The sequence below is a fragment of the Heterocephalus glaber genome, unplaced genomic scaffold (genome assembly GCF_053883595.1).
Source record: "Heterocephalus glaber isolate CG9 unplaced genomic scaffold, H.glaber_assembly_v1.0 deba00001733, whole genome shotgun sequence".
Taxonomy (NCBI): domain Eukaryota; kingdom Metazoa; phylum Chordata; class Mammalia; order Rodentia; family Bathyergidae; genus Heterocephalus; species Heterocephalus glaber.
In genome coordinates this window covers 17,682,016-17,704,142 of record NW_028258444.1, presented here as the reverse complement: position 1 = coordinate 17,704,142, position 22,127 = coordinate 17,682,016, and the positions used below count along the sequence as shown (strand labels likewise).

General features: G+C 36.0%; 1 protein-coding gene across 1 annotated transcript; it reads left to right on the top strand.

Annotated features, from left to right (window-relative positions):
* Positions 1-20,592: 20,592 nt before the first annotated feature.
* LOC101710893 (olfactory receptor 8S1) lies at positions 20,593-21,510 on the top strand. The gene has a single exon (XM_004863187.1). The coding sequence runs from the start codon at positions 20,593-20,595 to the stop codon at positions 21,508-21,510; it is 918 nt and encodes a 305-aa protein (XP_004863244.1).
* Positions 21,511-22,127: the final 617 nt, after the last annotated feature.

Genomic DNA, 22,127 nt, shown 5'->3' with positions numbered 1-22,127 from the left:
CATATAATAGTCAAGGTCCCAGAAACCCAACAGAAGGATAAAATCCTATAGGCAGTTAGAGAGAAGAAACAAATCACCTTTAAAGGAAAGCCCATCAGAATCACGGCAGACTTCTCAACACAAACCTTCAACTCAAGGAGGGACTGGAGTCAAGTGTTTTGAGCCCTAAAAGAAAATAACTTCCAACCTAGACTGTTATATCCTGCAAAATTATCTTTCAAAATTGATGTGGTAGTTAGATACTTCCATGACAAAGAACACCTGAGAAATTTCATGAACACCAAACCAGTACTCCAAACAATTCTAGGAAATATCCTAGGAAAAGGCAATGAAGGTCACAACTCCATGAGGTTCAACAGAGGGAAGCCACCAGGCAGGTAAGAAATTAAAGGGAAAGGGGGAAAAATGAATAAGAGCCAACAACAGTGAAACCTCATGACAAGTATGAGTCAATAACTGTCAGTTATAACGATCGATGTTAATGGCCTCAATTCACCAATCAAAAGAAGTAGACTGACAGAATGGATTAAGAAGCAAAATCCAGTAATATGCTGTATACAAGAAACACACAAAGACTGAAAGTAAAAGGATGGAAAATTGCTGTCCACGTGACAGGAACCCAGAAAAAAGCAAGGGTAGCAATCTTATTTGTAGACAAAGTAGATTTCAAACCAAAACTAATTAAGAGAGACGAAGATGGTCACTACATCCTTGTGAAGGGAACAATCCAAGAGGAAGAGATGACAATCCTAAATATATATGCACCCAATACAAATGCCCCCAACTATACAAAACAAATATTAATGGACATGAAAAACCAAATAAGCACTAATACAATTGTAGTGGGGGACCTCAATACCTCACTATCACAAATAGATAGATCATCTGGACCAAAAATTAACAATGAAATTCTAGAACTGAACCAAGCTATTGAACAAATGGACTTAATAGATATTTGCAGAGTGTTCACTCCACAAAATCAGAATACACATTCTTTTCAACTGCACATGGGTCATTCTCCAAAATAGACCACATGCTAGCTCATAGGACATGTCTAAGTCAATGTAAAAGAACTGAAATTACCCCCTGCATATTATTAGACCATACTGCAATAAAATTGGAGATCAATAACATGAGAATCTGCAAAACTCCCACAAACATCTGGAAATTGAATAAGACCCTACTGAACAACCAATGGGTCATGGAGGAAATTAATTACTCTCTACAAGTAAATGATAATGTACAACATACAGGAATCTATGGGACACAATGAAAGCAGTTTTTTGAGAGAAATTCATAGCAGTGAAGGTGCATATTAGGAAAACAGAGAGAACTCAGATAAATAAACTAATGTAGAACCTCAAACTCCTAGGAAAATGAAGATAATAACAAACCCAAAGCTCACACAAGAGAGGAAATTATAAAGATCAGAGCAGAAATCAATGCGATGGAGACTAAGAGAATGATACAAAAAAACAATGAATCATAGAGTTGGTTTTTGGAAAGAACAAATAAAATTGATAAACCTTTAGCGAACCTTATCAGAAAAAGGAAAGGAAAGGCACAAATCCATGCAATTAAGAGCAAAAAAGATGAAGTCACAAAAGATCCAGCAGAAATCCAGAGGATCATCAATACATACTTCGAGAACCTGTACTCTAATAAAATTGAAAACACAGAAGAAATGGACAGATTCCTAGATACATATGAATTGCCAAAGTTAAATGAAGAAGATATAGAAATTCTAAACACCCCAGTTACAATGAGTGAGATTGAAAATGTAGTAAAATATTTACTAACAAAGAGAAGCCCAGGTCCTGATGGCTTCACTGCTGAATTCTACAAGACATTTAAAGAAGAACTAACGCCATTACTCTTTAAACTCATCAAGGAAATTGAAAGGGAAGCAAGGTTTACAAATTCATTCCTGGAAGCAAGTGTTATTTGATTCCAAATCCAGGGAAAGACCCAACCTAAAAAGAGAACTACAGGCCAATCTCCCTAAGGAATACAGATGCAAAAATCCTCACAAAGATACTGGCAAACAGAATACAAAGGGTCATCAAGAAGATCATACATCCTGACCAAGTCAGATTTATCCTAGGGATGCAAGGATGGTTCAACATTCGTAAATCAATAAATGTAATACACTATATTAACAGAGTCAAGGACAAAAACCATATGATCATCTTAATAGATACAGAAAAGGTATTTGACAAAATCCAACACCCATTCATGATAAAAACCTTACAGAAAATTGGAATAGAAGGTCTTTATCTCAACCTGATTAAGGCTATCTATGAAAACCCAACTGCCAACATCATATTAAATGGTGAAAAACTGAAAACTTTCATGCTAAAATCAGGAACAAGACAAGGATGCTCACTATCACCACTCCTGTTCAATATAGTTCTGGAAACAGTAGCCACAGCAATTAGAAAAGAGAAAGAAATAAAGGAATAAAGATAGGAAAGGAAGAAGTTAAACTGTTACTATTTGCTGATGACATGATACTTTACATACAAGACCCGAAAAACTCTACCAAAAGACTTCTGGACTTAATTGACAGATTCAGTAGAGTAGCTGGATATAAGGTCAACACTCAAAAAACCATAGCCCTCTTATACACAAATAGCAGACTCCCTGAGAGAGAAATTAGGGAAACAATTCCTTTCACAATAGCATCCAAAAAAATGAAACATCTAGGAATCAATCTAACAAATGAAGCAAAAGACCTCTACACTGAAAAGTACAGCACTCTGAAAAAGGAGATTGAGGAGGATATAAGAAAATGGAAAGACATCGCTTGTTCCTGGGTAGGAAGAACCAATATAGTGAAAATGGCCATACTTCCAAAACTACTATATAGACTTAATGCAATGCTGGTTGAAATTCCAACAATATACTTCACAGAACTAGAGAAAACAATCCAAAAATTCATTTGGAACCAGAAGAGACCTAGGATAGTATAAGCAATTCTGGGCAACAGAGACATGGCTGAGGGTATCACAATACCCAACTTGAAGCTATACTACAAAGCTACTGTGATAAAAACAGTATGGTGCTGGCAAAGAAACAGATCTGAGGATCAGTGGAATAGATTAGAAGACACAGAAACAACTTCAGACATACTCAGCCACCTCATCTTTGACAAAGGAGCTAACCACCCTCATTGGAGGAAAGATAGCCTATTTAATAAATGGTGTTGGAAAAACTGGATTTCAACCTGCCAGAGATTAAAACTAGACCCATATCTATCACCATGCAGTAAACTAAGATCGAAGTAGATTAAAGATCTAAATATTAAGACAAAGACATGAAACTTGCTGGAAGATAAGTTAGGTAGAACTCTTGAAGATATTGGCATAGGAAAAGACTTCATGAACAAAACCTCAATAGTACAGGAACTAGTAGAAATAATCAACAACTGGGATCTCATCTTGTTAAAAAGCTTCTGCACTGCAAGAGAAACCACCAACAGAGCTAAGAGACAACCTACAATATGGGAAAAAATTTTTAGCACCTATAACTCAGACAAAGGGCTACTATCTAGAATATATAAAGAAATGAAAAAAATCAAACCCCCCAAATTCAAAGACCCAATTCAAAAATGGGCATCAGAAATGAACAGACATTTCTCAAAGAAGTAAAAGCAGCAAATAAACATAGGAAAAAATGTTCAACATCACTCATCATTCGAGACATGCAGATGAAAACAACACAGAGATTCCACCTCACCCCAGAAAGATTGGCTGCTATCAAGAAATCAACCAATAACAAATGCTGGCGGGGGGTGGGGAGAAAGGAACCCTTCTCCATTGTTGGTGGGAGTGTAGGCTGGTGCAAGCACTATGGAAATCAGTATGGAGATACCTCAAAGAACTAGGGCTGGAGGTCCCATTTGACCCAGCTATCCCCCTGCTGGGTATCTTCCCAAAAGAATTAAAAGAATCATACCACAGTGATACATGTGCACCCATGTTTATAGTGGCACAGTTTGTAAAAGCTAAAGCTTGGAAACAGCCCAAGTGCCCATCAACTGGAAACTGGATAAAGAAGATGTGGGTTTTTTTATAAAATGGAGTACTACTCAGCCATAAAGAATGAGAAACTAGAGTCATTTATAGCTAAATGGATGCATATTGAGGCCATGCTCTTAAGTGAAATAAATAGGACACACATGTGTAAATACTGAATAGTTTCTCTAGTGTGAGAAACTGAGAGTGTAAATAAGGATCAAAAGGACTAATAACTAATAATTGATACTTTGAAATAGGAAAAGGTCCAAAGGGGTAGGGGTGGTAGGAGGAGATGGAGAAAGGACAGAATGGAAAGGAAAACTTATGAGAAAAGAAAAAAAAATGGAAACAAAGTCTATGTAAATAGGGAAGGGTGGAGGGGTGAAAGGTGCACAGGTAATGGGGAAAAAATAAGAACCAAGATACATCATGTACAGGTACAAGCACTCAATGATAAATGTAAACGTATTGTATACCTAAAATGTACCAATAAAATAATTTAAGGAAAAAAAATCTTTGCCTATCCCAAGATCACAAAGAATTTTTATAAGGCTTTCTTATTAGAATTTTTATTATTTTAGGTTTTTACCTTTAGTTCTATTGTGCATTTTGCATTAATTTTTGAAGTGGTATGACACATAGATTTAATGTATTTTTTCTCAGTTACTGATATGTAGTATTCCAGCACACTTTGTTGGAAAGACAACTTCTTTATTGATTGGCTATTTAAGTTTGTTGAAAAAATGACCGTAAAAAGCATTGATGAGTTTATTTCTAGACCCTTTCTCTGTTCCATTAATATACTTTCTTATCTCCATACCAGCACCACATGTTTTTTATAGCTTTATAGTAACTGTTAAAGTCAGGCAGTGTAAGTTCTTTTACTTTGTTCTTCTGTTTCAAATTGTGTTGGCTATTCTAAATGATTTATATTTTTATATGAATTTTAGAATCTGCTTGCCAATTTCTACAGAAAGTATTGCTGGAATTTTTATTAGGATTGTGTTGAATTTATAGATTAAATTGGGATCATACTATCATTTCAATATTGGGTTTTCCTATACATTACCATGCTGTGTCTGGATCTTTCAGAATTTTTCTGACTGGCATGGTGATACACACCTGTAATCCTAGCACTTGGGAGGCTGAGGCAGAAGAATTGCTGTGAGTTTGAGGCCAGCCTGAGGTACATAGTGAGATCTTGTATCAAAAAACACACAAAATTTTTTTCTAAGAAGTAAATTTCATAACTTTTGGTGTACATATCTTGCACATATTTAGTCAGAGTTATTTATACCTAGTATTTAATATTTTTGTTACTAGTGCAGATGGTATTTTTCTCATTTAATTTTAACTTTTATTTGTTCCTATAGTATTTAGAAATCTAGTTTGTATGCTGATTTTCTATTCTGAAACCGTGCGAAACTTATACATATTGCTTCAAATAGTTTTTCTTTTTTAAAAATAATTCCATGTAGATGTTTGAATACATAGTTTTAATTTTTCCTTTCCAGTCCAGATACCTTTTGTCTCTTCCTCTGGCCTAATGGCACTGGCCAGAACCTATGAATGCTGAAGTGTTATGAGCACATTTCTTTCCTTGTCCCAGATCATAAAGGGACTGTGTTCGGTCGTTTTCTATAAAGTATGCTGTTAGTTACAGCTGTTTAAGTTTCTTTATATTCCTAGTTTTCTGAAATTCTTTTTATTGGGAATGTATTTTAGATTTTGTGAAATGCTTTTTCTGTACTTATTAACATTTAAGATTTTTCTTCTTTAGTCTGTTATATGGTGAATATTAACTTTTGAACATTAAACTAATCTTGGGGCACTGTTATAAATCCATTCTTAATAAATTAATCTAAACTTAAAATAAATTCAGCTTAATTATATTATTCTCCATGTATTATTAAATTTGTTTGTTAATATTTTATTGAAATATTTTGTATCTATGTTCATGAGCAGTGTTCTTTGATTTTTGGTATTATAATAACCCCAGCATTACATTAATCAGTAGGTATTACTTCCTCTTAATATTTTGGGAGAATTTGTTTATTAGTCATTATTTAAATGTAGAATTCATCAGTGATGCCATCTAGGCTTAAGTTTTTCTTTATGGAAAATGTTTTAAATTATAAATTAGTTTTCTTTAATTGAATTCTTCAGTAGAGCTATTCAGGTTATCTGTATTCTCTCTTAAAATATTTTTTTTCATATGTGTTTTGATACATAATAAATATATTCATCATGGAGTATTGGGTATATACATGCTGCAGCTTGATGTTTTTTACTTCCTTTGCCTCTCCCTTCCCTCCAAGGTTTAGTAATTTGCATCTTTCAAGAAATGCATTTACTTATTGTCTATTTTCTGACCTTCTTAAAATTTTTTCAAAATTTCCTTATTATCTTTTTCATATTTATACAATTTGTAGTAAAGTTTCCTTTCTCATTTTTAATACTAGAAATATTCTTATTCTCTCTCTTTCTGGCTCTCTCTCTCTCTCACACACACACACAACACAACACACTCTGGCTGTTGATTTATTAATTCTATTCATCTTGAAGAGCAGATTTTGGTTTCATTGATTTTCCTTTGTTTATCTTCTATTTCAGTGATAGCCACTATATTTCTAATTATATTTTCTTTTGCTAATTTTGGGTTTCATTTGGCCTGTTTATGGCTTACGGTGGTAGCTAAAGTCATTGATTTTCAGACTTTTCTTTTCTTATGTAGATATTAATACAATAAAAATTTTCTGTATACCACAAATTTTGAAATATTATGTTTTCATTTCTATCTAGTTGGAAATAATTTCCCCTTTTTTGATTTCTTCTTTTATCTTTGGATTATTGAGATGTATGTTAGTTTCCACATTTGGGAAAATTTCCAGATATCTTTTTGCCATTGATTTCTATCATTGCATTATAGTGAGACAAAATACTTTTATGATTAAATTTTTAAAAATTTATTGAGACTTGGTTTATAGTCAAGAATGTGTTCTCTTTTGGAATTTTTCATATGCACTTGAAGAGAATATATATTATGTTGCCATTGTATAGATCATTGGGTGATTTTCAGTCAGATCAAGTTGATCCATAATGTTTTTCAAGTCTTCTGTAACTTACTAATTTTCGGTCTATTTCTATCAGTTCTTGAAAGAGGATGCTCAAATCTTCAACTATAATTGTGAATTTGTCTATTTTTCCATAGTTTTCTCAGTTCTTGTGTTATGTGTTTTGTTAGCTGCACAGATGGGCTATTTATGAATTGGCCCTTTTATCATTATGAAATGACTTTTAACTCTGGTAAAATTTTTTTCCTCAAAAATTACTTTGTCTGATATTGATATGGCCATTTTCACTTTATTTCAATTAGTGATAGCATGGTATATCACTTTTCTTTTGATGTATTTGTTATTTTATAAAGATTCTTAGGAGGCAGCATATAGTTAGGTCTTGTTTAAAAAACAACAACCAAGTCTGGCTATATCTGCCCTTCATTGAAACATTTAGTTTAGATTTAATGTTAATATATTTTGTGTTTACCTCTCTGACCTTTCTCTTTGTTTTCTATTTGTTCCAGCTATTCTTTGTTCCCTTATTTACTTTTTATTATGTCTTTTGTAGATCATTTTTCATGATCCTATTTGATCTTCTTTGATGTTTTACTAATGTAACTCTTTTTATATTACTTTGAGGATAGCTTTATGGTTTATAGTTTACACTTTTTCTTTAGGGTCCACCCTCAAGTAATATTGTACAAGTCTGTGTACAGTGTAGGAATCATGCAGCAACATATTTCCATTTATCCCTTGATATCCTGTGTGATTTTGTCGTCAAGGATACAAATCCTAAAATACATTGTAATTTTTGCAGTAAGTAGTCAATTATCCTTAAAAGATTTTAAGAGAATTAAAAAGCCTCTTATAATTACCCATGTAAATATCATTTCTAATGCTCTTCATTTCTTTGTGTAGATCAAGATCTTTACCTGGTTTCAATTTTCTTCTCCCTGAAGGACTCTAACATTTATTGCATTGTACATCTCCTTATAGTGATTTTTTTCACCTTTTGTGTGCCTTAAAAATTTTATAAAGTTTCATTTTATTAAATATAAATAGTTAAATCATCCCACCTTTCTTTTAAGTTTTATTTAGACATTGATTCACATTTTAGTAGAATGAATGCTTCAGAAGTGACAATGACTTGAGTGTCCAGCAATCAAGAGAGGTTACTTGACCCCCAAAATTGATCCATTGAGTATGAAAAAAAATTAACTCTGTAGGCCTAGGTTTCTCAAACCCTGCACACTTCAAAGACTAGTCTTCAGGATTGGTCCCTCAATGGCTTTAGGAGATAATTTCTTGATCTTGGGAATATTTTTCCCTGATAAGAGCATTTTTGTATACTTGAGGCATTGGGCCATGATATACCTACCAGATAACTTCATGGTGTCTTTGCTGTCTTTGCTCTGGAGGGAACTTGAGTAGCTGAGGTCTGTCATACCAACAGGCCTATGTCACTGACCCAGATAAAAATTCTGGCCTACTTGCTTAGGTGAGCTTCCCTGGTTGGCAACACTTTGTACATGTATTGTCATGCATCATTGCTGGGTGAATCAAGCATACCCCTGTGTGACTCTACTGGGAAAGGGTGCCTGAAAGTTTGCCTGTGCCTTTTCCCTTTGTTGTTTTCAATCTGTGTCCTTTTTCTGCAATGAACACTAACCATAATTATGACAGATTCTCTGTCATGGAGCATTTTTAGTAAATCATTAAGTCTGATGGTGTTCTTGAGGACCCCTGATAAATCCCAAATCCTTTTGGCTTAAAACTGGAAAAGTTGAGTTTTTGGTCTTACTGCCTGTCATTTCTGGATGGGGTTGAGGGAAGAGCTCTGTTCTGCATTGTCCTCACTCAGGGAGTTGTGCTGAGGGTGCTTTCTTCTTCATACTTCAGCAGTTGTTGGGATTGAAATATAGAAACCTAGTGAAGACAGCATTGTTTTATAAACCCTTAGCTTGATCTGACACACACTACATTCACTTTCCATTGGCTCAAACAAGGCATACAGCCATACTAAAACTGCAGCACTGGTGAATAGCATTACTGACAACCACATCATGTGGAAGCTCCTTAAGTCCTGGCTTGAAACTTTCACCATTTAGATAGGTGAAAAGGAGAATAGATGGAAGCCAGCTCATAGGAGAAAATGAGTTTCAAAAAAAGAAGAGATGAGTAGGAGGTATCTTCTGTGGAGAGGGTGGAGGGTGTCAAGCACAAGAAAATGACTAGAGATCAAAAGGTTGATGTTAACATCATTTAATTTTGCAAACATTTATTAAGCACCTGCTGTGTTTTAAGCACTAGAATTAAAATGAGGAGTTATGGTAACTGGAGGATAACAATTCCTGCCCTTGAGAAGCTGTTTTGTAATTTAGCAGTAATGTTTGAGTAAACATTGTAATTTAAGTGACTACGTAGTCAGGGATGGAGGCCAACAGGGTACTGGTTGTTACAACAAAACAGTGGTAGAAAGGATACATAAATAATATAGAAAGGAGGAGCCTGTCTTGTCCAAACACCCTAATATTAAAACCCATGCATGTTTAACTTAAATATTTTGATGTCTATAGCTCAGAGCATTGACTGTTCTAATCTCTCTCCTATATCAGTCAACAAATATTCTCTAAATCTAGAATATTCTCCTAATTGGCTTCTGAACAATTTGAGACTGAGCCTAACAAGAGTTTGTGTATGTAATTGGCAATGGCAGGTCAGGCTGGAGCTTACTAAAAAAGCCCAAGGGCTTCCCCCTCCTTTTCTGCATTTTTGTTACTTTTGTTAAGAGGAAGCTGAAGACAAGGTGGGCATTTGGCCAGTTTCTTTGGAAGTCTCTAGGTGAGGGAGAATGGAGCACAGGTTGTTCTTGCACTCTGTAATTCTTCCTGGGCTCAGACTTCGGGGAGCTACTTCCACATACTTCCTTAAACTAAGCTTTCTTAGATCTGTTGAGGAGGCAGAAGTTTCTGATGCCTGAAGAGACAAGTGCTGATTTGCAGTAACAAGATCCCAAGATGCCTGGTCAGAATCTCACTCCTCAGTCATCTTGCGCTCTGGCTAATAATAATGCTCAACGGGACCATAGTTGTTTCTCCTTAGGACAATATTTTGGTGTCATTGTTGTTGGATAGAATGCCAAAGAGAAAAGGGAACCACAGCCAAAGGAGGCAGAGGACTGGTAAGGCTTATAGCCTTCAGGGCATTGAGGCAGACTTAGCTCTCTCACTAGGGAGAGGCTCAAATGAGCACTGTACCCTCAGAATAATTGTCCCCGTCTGAGGCTCTAGAGCTCAACTACCTGTAGCTACAAACAACAGAAACCAACAGAAAAAGATTTTAACAGTAGGATCAACTCCAAATATTCAGAATTGTATTAAAGACTTTTTCGCAAATTAGTCCTAACAACGATGGTACTATAATTTCCTTAGTTCTATGATACACATTTTTCATATTTTAGTATTTCTGAAATTCAGATGCATCTTACAATTGATGTATGCATTTAATATGGCTTGTTCAACTTCTTAAAAGAAGGAAAAAACCCTAACAATTATTACTTCACTTTCCATCTGATGGCAACTTAGACAGAGGGAAATAATAATAACACAGGCTGTGCAATGTGCTAAAATGTTATATGTACATTTCCCTAAATCCTCAGAGCCCACCTGTGACAGGGAACAATTATCACAGCCGTTTTCTAGGGCAGGAAACAAGGAAAGAAAAGAAATATTCTCAAGGTTGCAAGGAGAACAAGGAGCAGAGTTGGGATTCAAATGCTGATTGATTGCAGCATCCATGTCCCAGACACTGCATGTTCACATCGTTTCTCTCTCTTTTTCTTTTTTGGTACCGAGGATTGAATTTAAGACCTTGTGCTTACGAGGCAGGTGTTGGAACCACTGAGCTAAATCCCCGACCCTCTTTCTCTCTTATTAACCTGTTTTCTTTGTCTGTAATATTTCTCTCTCATGTGTCTCCTTAATGCTTGTCTATCTAGATAAAGCTAATTTAAATACCTTTCCTATAAATATTTCCCTGACCATCAGACAGAATAAATTTTTCTCCTCTGAACTCCCACAACAATTGTCACACTGGTAGAAAATGACTATACTGTGTTATGGTGGTCAATCAATGTAACTTTCCTCCTCAGTACAAGTGAATGTCTTAAAGGTAGAACCTCTCTCTCTCTGGAGGTTGGAAAACAATCACTGTTGGCTGAGCTGTTTAAATAAATGTGTTTCTCCAACTTGACTGAGATAGAGAGCTCTACAGACTAAAATACGATTCATTGAGCACACATTGCTAACAATATTAGCTCAGAGCTTTATATCCTTTATAAATGTTGTGAGAAGAAATAAGATCATCAAAGTGAAACAATTAGAACAGCATATAGTACATGGTAGGAACTCAATCATGTTGGTTTTAAAAATTGCTATCATTACTTAAATGTTACCAAATTTACTGAAGTGTTTACTATGATTGTCTGTAGCAGACACCTCTGCCCAGTATTACCAGGCTGTAGTGGCACAAGCTTCTTGCCCCTCCATAATTCAGCTGTGTTACATTGGAAGTAACAGAGCTTGGCTGAGTTCACTCCCAGTCAAGGTCAACTAACTCAAACTAAATTCCTCCCCACTGAATTAACTATTTGTTCTCTTCAGCAAAGACACGCTTGTGCCCTCATTCTACAGTCCTGCCTACTTGATGCTAGTTATCAGCAGGTGTCCCAGGCCTGCCCAGCATCCCCGCCTTCCCATGCTTGTAATGAATAAACACTCAATATCTTGGGAGTCCTTTGTCTTTGCTGTGCAGAGCAGCTTAGATCAGCCTGACTCAGTTTCCCTCAAATCGTGCCTGTGTGTTTTTTCTATTTCCCACTTTCCTATCTCACAGACATTGTACTGGCTTGCAGGAGATGAGGACCACTGTAGGAGCCTCTGCTAATGCCCCTTTCCCTTTCCCTATAATTGTCCCTCTTCTCTAAATGAGGAAAGTGATTAATACAAGGCTGTCAAAATTCTGCTTTGGAGAAACTTGGAAAAAAAAAAGAACTTGCCATTCTGGAACTATGCCACAAAGAGGCAGTAGTGTCTTAGTCATAAGGTCTGAAGCAGCTGGTATATTCACTCCCACTTTTTCCCAGACTTATAACCTTGAGTTTAAGATATATCATTCACTAAGTTACAACAGTTACCCAATATTGTATTAAATATATACAGTATTTGGAATCGATATTATTAGGTAATATCTTAGTGACTTTCTTCAACTCTGAGACAGAATACCCTACCCCCACAACTTAAAGAAGAAAAGGTTTATCTTGGCTCACAGTTTGTAGAGGTTTCAGTCTATAGTCAGGTGGTTCCAAGGAAGGGCAGAATGGCACATGGGCCAGAGAGAAGCAGCTTATGGCATGAGAGATAAACCCTTCCAGGCCACACCCCCAGTGACCCACTTCCTCTAACCAGGCTTTACATCCCAACATCACATTTAACTATAAACTTATCAGTGAACTAATCCACTGATGGCTATCATGCCATGATGCAATCGCCTCCCTAAAGCCACCTCCCCAAAGCTCCCCAGAGCACATGAGGGTTTTGGAGGACATCTGGATATAAACCATAACAGGTAATAATTTAAATGTTAAAAAGAAGGCAAGGTATAATTTTGTATTTTTTCCCTTAATCTTTAACTTATTACCATTTGTCTTAGGGTGCATTAAAAGAAGAAAAAGTATATAAAGAATGAGGAATAGGAGAAAAAGTAATCTGTGTGCTTTATGCTCAACTTTCAGATTTGCTCAGCCAAATTCTACATCTTCTAAGGCTTCCTAATCTGTCTATAGCTTTTGGTAGTCTCCATCCTGTTTACATATATGTCAGGTAAAAGTAGCTTCATAACTTGCCAGATTTGATTAATCTAATAACGGGAACTGTCCTGATTTTGTTTTCTGTAACTTACAGTCTGTTTTATTTCTCAACAATGCCAGGAATCCCCTGAACTTATACAGCCTTTAAGTTCAAGTTGTCCAAATCAAAAGAAGACATTTCTCTTAGTTCTGTCAATTAGTAAAATATCACCTTCTTTGATTTCCCAAGGTCAGATTAAATAAACCTCAAATTATTATATACATGTATGCATGGATGGGTAATAGATATTGGTAGATAGTAACAATAGATGGATGGTATTTCACTTACACTGTGTGTATGTATATGTGCATTGCATGAAGCACAGAGCATGCAAAATACTTTTAATGTAAATAAATTTGAGAATAAATCCAGGGTCTTCATATCTTTCAATTTCTAACTGTGAGGCTTTGAAAAAATTACTTAATTTCTTTGAACCTTGGAACATGAATATGAGTATGTATGCATCTACAAAATGACTATTAGAAGGGATCATTTTATCTACACTCTTCTAGTTTCAAAATGGTTGGATTCACATTATTAACATAAGAATTTTCTAATGCAAACTTCAGAAAATATTCTATTTATGTCCACTAATTAAAATTTGAAGTGAAAAAATATCATGTTTCCTCAACAGATGCCAAAAAGCATTAAAATGCAACACTTAAAATTTATTCCTTTTAAACATCAATTCATTATGAAGGTCTTGGCAAACTGGAAATAACAGGAAGCTCTCTTAACATGATAGAGTCACTGTAAAACCTAGAGTAAATTTTTGCTTAAAGAATACATTTTAAAAGTTTTATATTCAATTAAAATAAGACAAGGATGGCTTTTTTGACTTCTATAATTAATCCTAGTATCAAACATCTCAATTGATGTGATAAGATAGGAAGAAAGAGAATTGAAAATTTAATAACTGAAAAGAAACAAAAAATAGCCAGTTATTATTTGAAGATGATGTGCTTGTATATATAGAAAATTCTATAAAATGTACAGGTAAATCCGAAAGTATTCAAATTCATCATATATACTTTACTCTTCTGAAAAATGTATAAAGTGTGTATAGTCATAAAATAGACCAGTATATAACAATTAAATGAAATACTGTTAATTAAATGAATGCACTATTTCTACCTTTGTCAACAGGGATAAAATTTTAAAACATGTTGAATAAAAAAAGAAAACTATAATTTCATCAAACTTTTGAAACTAAGAGGCCTTTGGCAAGAAAAAGTTTATTGAGCTGTACAGATGCTCCACAAACAAGGTGAAGGTGAAAGGTGAAGGACTGGTCCTGGGGCAATTGTCACAGGCAGCAGCAGCATGGCCACATAGCAGTTGGGAAACTGCCCACTATACCTACATGGATAGAGTGTTTTACAATAATAATTCGGGGAGAAGAAGCACAAGTCATTTACACTGACCCTACACTGCCTATGGTTAAGAGGGGCAGAAGAACAAGAAGTGAGCAAAGTCCTGGAATAAGAGGAATATTTTCTACTGCTTAGATGGGTTCCAGAAACAGAATGAAACATGGCCTTAATGGCTGATCTTCAGCACACAAGAAAGGAATGTGAAGGAGTTCTCCCCCACTTTTTTCCTTGTTGATTTAGCTTGTAGCTGAGTGCAAAAATGGCCTTCTCTTATCTCTCTCCTCCCTCCATCTTCTGGCTTGTAACTTAATTTACATCTCAGAATTCTCTTATCAAGAATGTTACACACAGTGATAGACATTTATTTAAAGTTTCAAAAAATAAATATATATGTAATAAAAATATAAGCATACATGGGGAAGTATATTAAATTTTTATGACTTAACATTTATTATCTCCTGGTTCTGTAGGTGGGAAGCTCAAGTACAGACAGCTCATCTGGGTCCTCTGCTTAAAGACTTTCCTGGCTGAACTCATGGTGTCAGCAGCACTGCACTCTTTTTTGCATTTCCAGGAATAAGCCACTTCCAACTGAAGTGAATTTTGTTTCTTTGGGTTGTAGGACTGAGGTTCCTGCTTTTTCATTCTCTGCCAGTTGGGTCTGCTCTTGCTTCTAGTGTTGTAGAATTTCAGGGACAAGAGAGATCAAATGCAAATCAGGAGGATTTATTTAAGGTGAACACTGGCTTCAGTGGACTTGTGTCCCAAGGCTGAGCAACTGAACAAAGAAAAGTTCTAGGTTTTATACATTTAGTCAAAAGGGGGGGGGGTCTTTCTAGTGACGCAGCAAGTGAGTTTACTAGTACAGGACAGGGGCATACAGGTTATTAAGTTAGCCTTGTAAGAAGACAGTGTCTTATGAATCATGGCAAAAGAGTGTCATAAACTTTGTTTTCAGGACATAGTTGTTTACAGAGCATATAGTTCCTCAGGGGTTACAAAACTTCATTTACAGGAATATGAAAAAGGTAGGGGGGACCTGAGTGGGGAGCTGCTAGACTGCTTTCAGCTAGAACTGATTTTCTTTTAAGTTCTGCTTTACTACAGCTGCCTGCACTACTGCTTGCCCTGTCTGTGTGTCACTCTCTGAGTAAGGATGGGTCAAGTCTTCTCATGCTTTGATTCTCTGACTCCACTTCTGACACATCTGTCTCACATTTAGGGGGAGAAAGTTCTCTGCTTTCAAGAATTCATATGATTAGATAAGACCACTCTGGATTGTCCAGGATAATCTCTATTGTAAGATCTGTGATCTAATGTCATCTGCAAAGGCCCTTTGCCACGTGAGGTAGCATAGTCACAGGTTTCAGGGATTAAAATGTGGACATTAAGAAGGCCATTCTGCCTTACTACAAGAGGCTATATCCTGACTGTAAGATATTGGTTATCTATGGGGAAGGAAGGATTAACAAACAGTATAAAGAAAACTTCAAATCCATAATTTTCTGTTTTTGAAAAATTATCAGAAGCAAATATGGCAAAAGTATAATAATTTAAAAAGAAAGCCATATTTTATAATTTTATACTTTAAAATTTTATATAGTATAATACATTACTATATTTATATAGTATAATTTTATACTTTATAATTTTAAAATTACTGAAAATCAAAAGACAAAATATTAAAAAACACCCAACATAAAAAAGAAACTTCAGAGAAAATGAAATTACAGGAGAAACTGACTTAAGAGAAATGTCAGGCTAACAAGAAAACACAGAGTGATATCTTCAAAGTGCTAAATAAAAAATTCTTCCTGTTAAAAAATTCTTTCCCATTAGAGTTCTATGTATATTAATAATAAATCATTATAATGCACAATGATACTCTTAAGTGAAATAAACAGGACACACATGTGTAAATACTGAATAGTTTCTCTGGTGTGAGAAACTGAAAGTGTAAATAAGGACTAAAAGGTACAATAGATAATGTGAAATAGGAAGAAAAGGGGCAAAGGGGAAGGGGAAGTGGGAGGGGTAGGGGAAAGGAAAGAAGAGAATGGAATTAATATGAGAAAATGAAAAAATGGAAACAAAGTTTTTGCAAATAGCGAGGGGTGGAGGGGATGACAGGAGGGTAGGGGAAGGGGGAAAAACTAAGAATCAAGTTATATTATGTAGGGCTGGAGATTTAGCTCAGTGGTACAATGCCTGCCTCGCAACCTCAAGGTACTGAGTTTGATCCTTGGTACAGCCAAAAAAAAAGGATATATTATGTAAAGGTACAAATTTCCAATGATGAATGTCATTATATTGTATACCTAAAATGTACCAATAAAATTAATTAAAAAAATAAATCATTATATACTGCATAATGTATCCAGTTATTACACTGCACTCCATAAATATGTACAACTAAAATAATAATAATAATAATAATAAATGGTATTGTTTTAAGAAAAAAATAAAGGTGAAAGCTATATATCACTAGAAGGCTTGCACTAAATAAAAATTTTAAAGGACGCTTTCAAGAAGAAATCAGATGCTTACCCATTGAAGTTATTGTCCTCTATCTCTTTTTTCCACCAGTACTGTCCAGTTTTATTAACTTAGGATTGAAAAGTGGACAGATATTCAGGATGCAACAATTTGAAGGAAATCATCACATACTCTTTTTCACAAATGTTTTCACAGAGCCAATATAGTACTAGCCATTAATCCAGTATTCCAAATATACTGAAGTAGTAAAGAGGCAACAAGAAAAATTTAGAAAAACAGTAAAACACTTTTAGTTTCTTCTCTTTAGTCCCTACAACAGCATCTTACAGTCTTGATCTACCTATGTAGTCCTACGTCAGTTTCTAAAGTATTTGTCAGGAGGGAAAAAATAAGATGCAGCTGACCAGTACAGACTTTGAAATTTAGGAAGGTGAGGGGGAGAAAGTTAGTTTTCAGAACAATTTAGTTAGCTTTAGTTTCATCAGCAGTATATTTGGATTCTTTGTTCTTCAGCACTTCTTCAGCGTGTTTATCCTTTTCTCGCAAACAGTCCAATGTGGCAGCCATTTGTGTCTCTCGATTGTCTTTGTTAGCTTCCATTTTGTAGGTCAGTTTCTCTTCTGCCATTTTACTGAAGTTTTGGCTCTTCTATTGCTTTTTTGGAAGCACTTCTTTCTCATGCTGTCTTTTCTCAGGAAGCTACTTCAAGACTTCAGCTTCATGGGACTTGCATCTTTTATCCTCAGCTTCTAATTTCTTTTGAATTTCCTCCAGAAATTTGGAGGGGAAAGGGAGAAATCTCTTGACTGGGGCTGAGATTTAGATCAAAAGCCTGGCTTGAAGCTCACTTTTCAGAAGCTACAGTAAATAAAAGACAAGATTCTGGCTGTGTATTCTACACAATCCACTGGTGAGGAACCCCTGCTCAGTCTGAGCTGTCTGGGCATACTCTCTGCTCTCTTCTGTCTTCTGATTTATTAAAACTTCTTCAGCTTTGTTTAATTTGTGTCAAACTTATCCATTGCAATTTTAGTTTTAGATGTGAAGCTTTTCAGTTCTAGAAGCAGGAAAGTTGAGTACAAAAAAGGTAAATATGTAGGTAAATTTAAATCATTGACTAATGATTAAATCATCCACTAATAATGTCATATGTGATAATATATCTGTAATATATAATAATTTAATACATAATAATTATGTCTTTAACATATATGATTATATAGCATTAGTAAGATAACTATTCTAAAGAATCACTTAGAACCCATGAATCACTGAGCTTCAATGGGAATTTTCAGGGGGATCATCTAGTGACCATTTTTTTCTGATGAGCCCAAAGTTTTCCTGAGGCTAAACTTTCTTACAATCACCATAGACCCAGCTGCCCCTGGGCTTTCAGATCACACCTTGCCTGTCCCAGTGGCCACCTTAACCCAAGAGCCCTTGTGAATGGCTAGACCTGAGCTTTCTTTGTTAGCACTATATTAACAACCACAGAGATATGATTGTGTAATCATGCTATGCTAGCAGAAGTATGAACGAAGTTGCTATAATACTTGTTAGGATTTTCAAGTTTTCGTCTCTTTGTGGTTTTAAGAAGTCATTAAGGGATAAAAGCAAAAATGCTGTCAAAATTTGGAAAAGCTTTCTGAAGTCTTTATTTGCAGGGGATTTTGAGGAATGAGCTTATGTATTTCTCCTTATTCACAAGAGGTTTCAGTAGAAAAACAAATGTCAGTCCTAAGATTGGAGAGTCATTGTACATTTTCCCTTTTGTGAATTTCTTCTGAGTCTAGAAGCATACTCACTGACTCAGAAAAGAGGACTCATTCTGCACCAGGAAAAGACAGAATATGGTAAAACTTTCATGTTGTCTTCTGATGCCTTTCTCTGCTACTGGATCCCCTCAGTGTCTACTGTCATTTTGTAACCAGGCAGTTCTTTTTCCTTTGTGTCAGTTTGTCTGATGTTTGTATCCTGAAATAGTAGTACCTTCCTTGTCCTCTCTGGCATGGTACTAATTTCTGCTACACATGATGTTTTGGTCTGCTCCTCAAAATCTCTTCTTTTCCTCCTTTTAGGAAAATTATACACTTAGGTTGGATGTGAAGAAAAGAGAATCTGATGACTTTTCAGCACCTCTGCTGTCATCAATACTATAATCTTCACAGCCTTCCATGACAGTCATTTTTAGCTTCCATTTTACATGTGGGACAAATGAGACAAGATCTCTTTCCTATATCCTACTACATTCCTTGTTTCTTGTGCTGAAAGTCCATACCAGAAACCTGGAAACTTGTGGAGGTTAGTAGTAGAGAGCTGTCTATAAGGTGTAGGTAGGGGAAGATGAGGACCCCAGTGACTTAAACTAGCGTTCAAAAAGAACACCACACATACGAAGCTCAGAAGGAATCATATCTTTAATTGTAGGTATGCCCTATAATTATACTCTGAGGTATGTGGATGTTTAGGGGAGGGCAAGAAACACTGCTTTGGGGAAAACCTCTCCAGCTGACAACTTTTTTCTCCCTTGCCTTTGCTACCTAGCTTACTGCAAGCCCTATATGCCTAAGATCCCTTACTGGTTCCTAGCCATGTTTGCTCTCTGTAGTAGTAGGAAAACCTCATACCATTCCTCTCCTGAGCCATTCTTTGGAAAGTACTTCACTTAATTATAAAAATAACTGAATACATAATGGTAGCAGTCTCTGAGCTGTTTCCTGTCTAAATTTGGACTCAGGGTTTGAATAAATGAAGCATGAGAATAGTGATATTGTACAATAGGCTAAGAAAAGTGATGCTTTTATTTATTTCTGTACCCTTAAGTTTAGCGTAGTTCACCTTTCCTATGAGAGAGCCTGGCCTCGGTCACACCTTGAAATTTCTGTTTGTCCTTTGGGAAAATATCCTTTGTGAGATTTTCTCTTTGTTTTGGTCTTTACTTCTGAGGGAGAAAATTTTCCCTCTCAATTTAAAGAATTTCTAATGTCAGTGAGTGAGGTTCCATTCAGAGATGAGTAGAAGGGAAGAGGGGTTTTTTTGCTGTCTCTCCAAATTATTAGATGACTAGAGTATGTTCCACACTGGGCTAGTGTCTCATATCAGTTATATCACAGGTGGGATAGCTCTGTGCTGCCTTACTTCTCATTGTTTCTCTTTGTCCCTACTCTGCAAATCTCCAACCACTATTCCTTTTCACTTTCCACTACTGAGTCCACTTAAATATTTATTGAAAAAGTAAAAGTCACTAGATGGGAACTACTTACTTCCCAACAACAGACCTCCTGACCTCATGTATGTTTAATGGATGTGGCAAAGCTGCTCCCACCAAAGGCCATGCTCAGCATCTGCTCTGAAACTCTGCTACTTTGCCTCTCTCAGAACACTGTGCCTGCAATTTTCTCTTATTCCTCTTGCAACCTCACTCTATCTACTATATTAAAAAATATCCTCAAGTAGCTTAGGTAATAAAAGAATAATAACAAATTCCAAAGCTTTTAAGAAAGAATAATAAATATGAATAGGGTACTGATCTGGGGTTAGGGTGCTGGGGAGATAATTATCACAGGGTTTAGGAAATCTTTAGACTTAGGGAAGTTTATCATTCCTGAACCTGATTTTTTTAGTAGACATGAAACTCAGTGAATAAAAAAAGAGGGTTAGAACACTTAGATGATTGTTAGGCATAAGAAGAGGTTTCATCCAATTTGCTTCATAGATTCCAAAGAAAATACTGAAGACAATGAGAAACCACAGTATTGTCCTAGAGTTCATACTCCTTGGGCTGTCCGGTGGCACCCACATCCAGGCCCTGCTCTTTGTGCTGTTCCTGGTGATTTACCTCCTGACCATGGTGGGGAACCTGATGCTTCTGCTGTTGGTCAGGACTGATTCTCACCTCCACACACCCATGTTCTTCTTCCTGGGACAATTGTCTTTCCTGGATCTTTGCCACTCCTCTGTGACCATGCCTAAGCTGTTGGAGAATCTTCTATCTGAGAAGAAAACCATTTCAGTGGAGGGCTGCCTTACTCAGGTCTTCTTTGTGTTTGCCACAGGGGGCACTGAATCCTGCTTACTTGCTGTGATGGCCTATGACCGCTATGTTGCCATCAGCTCTCCTCTGCTCTATGGCCAGGTGATGAACAGACAGCTGTGTGTAGGGTTGGTGTTGGGTTCGTGGGGCTTGGCTTTTATGGATGCTTTCATCAATATCCTTGTAGCTCTGAAGTTAGACTTCTGTGATGCTCAAAATATTCACCACTTCATCTGTGAGCTGCCCTCTCTCTATCCTTTGTCTTGCTCAGATGTGTCTGCAAGTTTTGCCACCCTGCTCTGCTCCAGCCTCCTGCATTTCATTGGAAATTTTCTTCTGATAATTTTTTCCTATATTCGCATTTTGCTCACCATCTTGAGCATCAGCTCCACCTCAGGTAGAAGTAAGGCCTTCTCCACCTGCTCATCCCACCTCACTGCAGTGATCTTCTTTTATGGCTCAGGATTACTTCGTTATCTCATGCCAAATTCAGGATCCACTCAAGAGTTAATCTTTTCCTTGCAGTATAGTGTGATCACTCCCATGCTGAATCCTCTCATCTACAGCCTGAAGAACAAGGAGGTGAAGGCAGCTATGAGAAGAATGTTGAGAAAATATGTTTAGTTTTTCAAATAATAGACTACAAATTCACAATGATGAGCAAAGTGGATACAACTACAATAAGTAGTATCTGGACATTAAGAAGGATTTCCTGATATCTGGATCCTTAAGCACATTATTTTTCTCTTTAAAAATACTTAAGAAAAAGTAGAAAGTTATTTTCTTGAAATGATACCAGTTTAGTCCTACTTTGGGGATGATAGAAGGATAAGTCATATATCTTGTCTAGCAATTTTAAAAAATAAAAGTACTATATTTAATTATTATACACAATATGGTAGATATTCTGACTGTCTACTCAGTCTATCTTTACCAGTCTGCCAGAAACTAGTCTGCACCTTCAGTATGGTTTCAGAAAGACTATTCACTGTGGTGTCCCCAATACCCTCCACCCAAACATAGCCATTATTCTTCCTGTAGAGTGGCTGTTTAAGGAACGAATGCATGATCAATGTCAGATCATTAATTGTTTGGGGAATTTTAATCTTGAGGAAAGATTCAGAAGGACAAAGGTCAGCCGTTCAATTTGCAGCTCTTGTACACCCTATGCTAGTGGCCCTGCTAATAAGATCACTAGAAGTATCCTAGATTCTATTCTTTCAAGGCCAGATTTACAAACA

Bases quoted from the DNA above. Each gene is read 5' to 3' on its own strand.
- LOC101710893 (XM_004863187.1), top strand. From the start codon at position 20,593: ATGAGAAACCACAGTATTGTCCTAGAGTTCATACTCCTTGGGCTGTCC.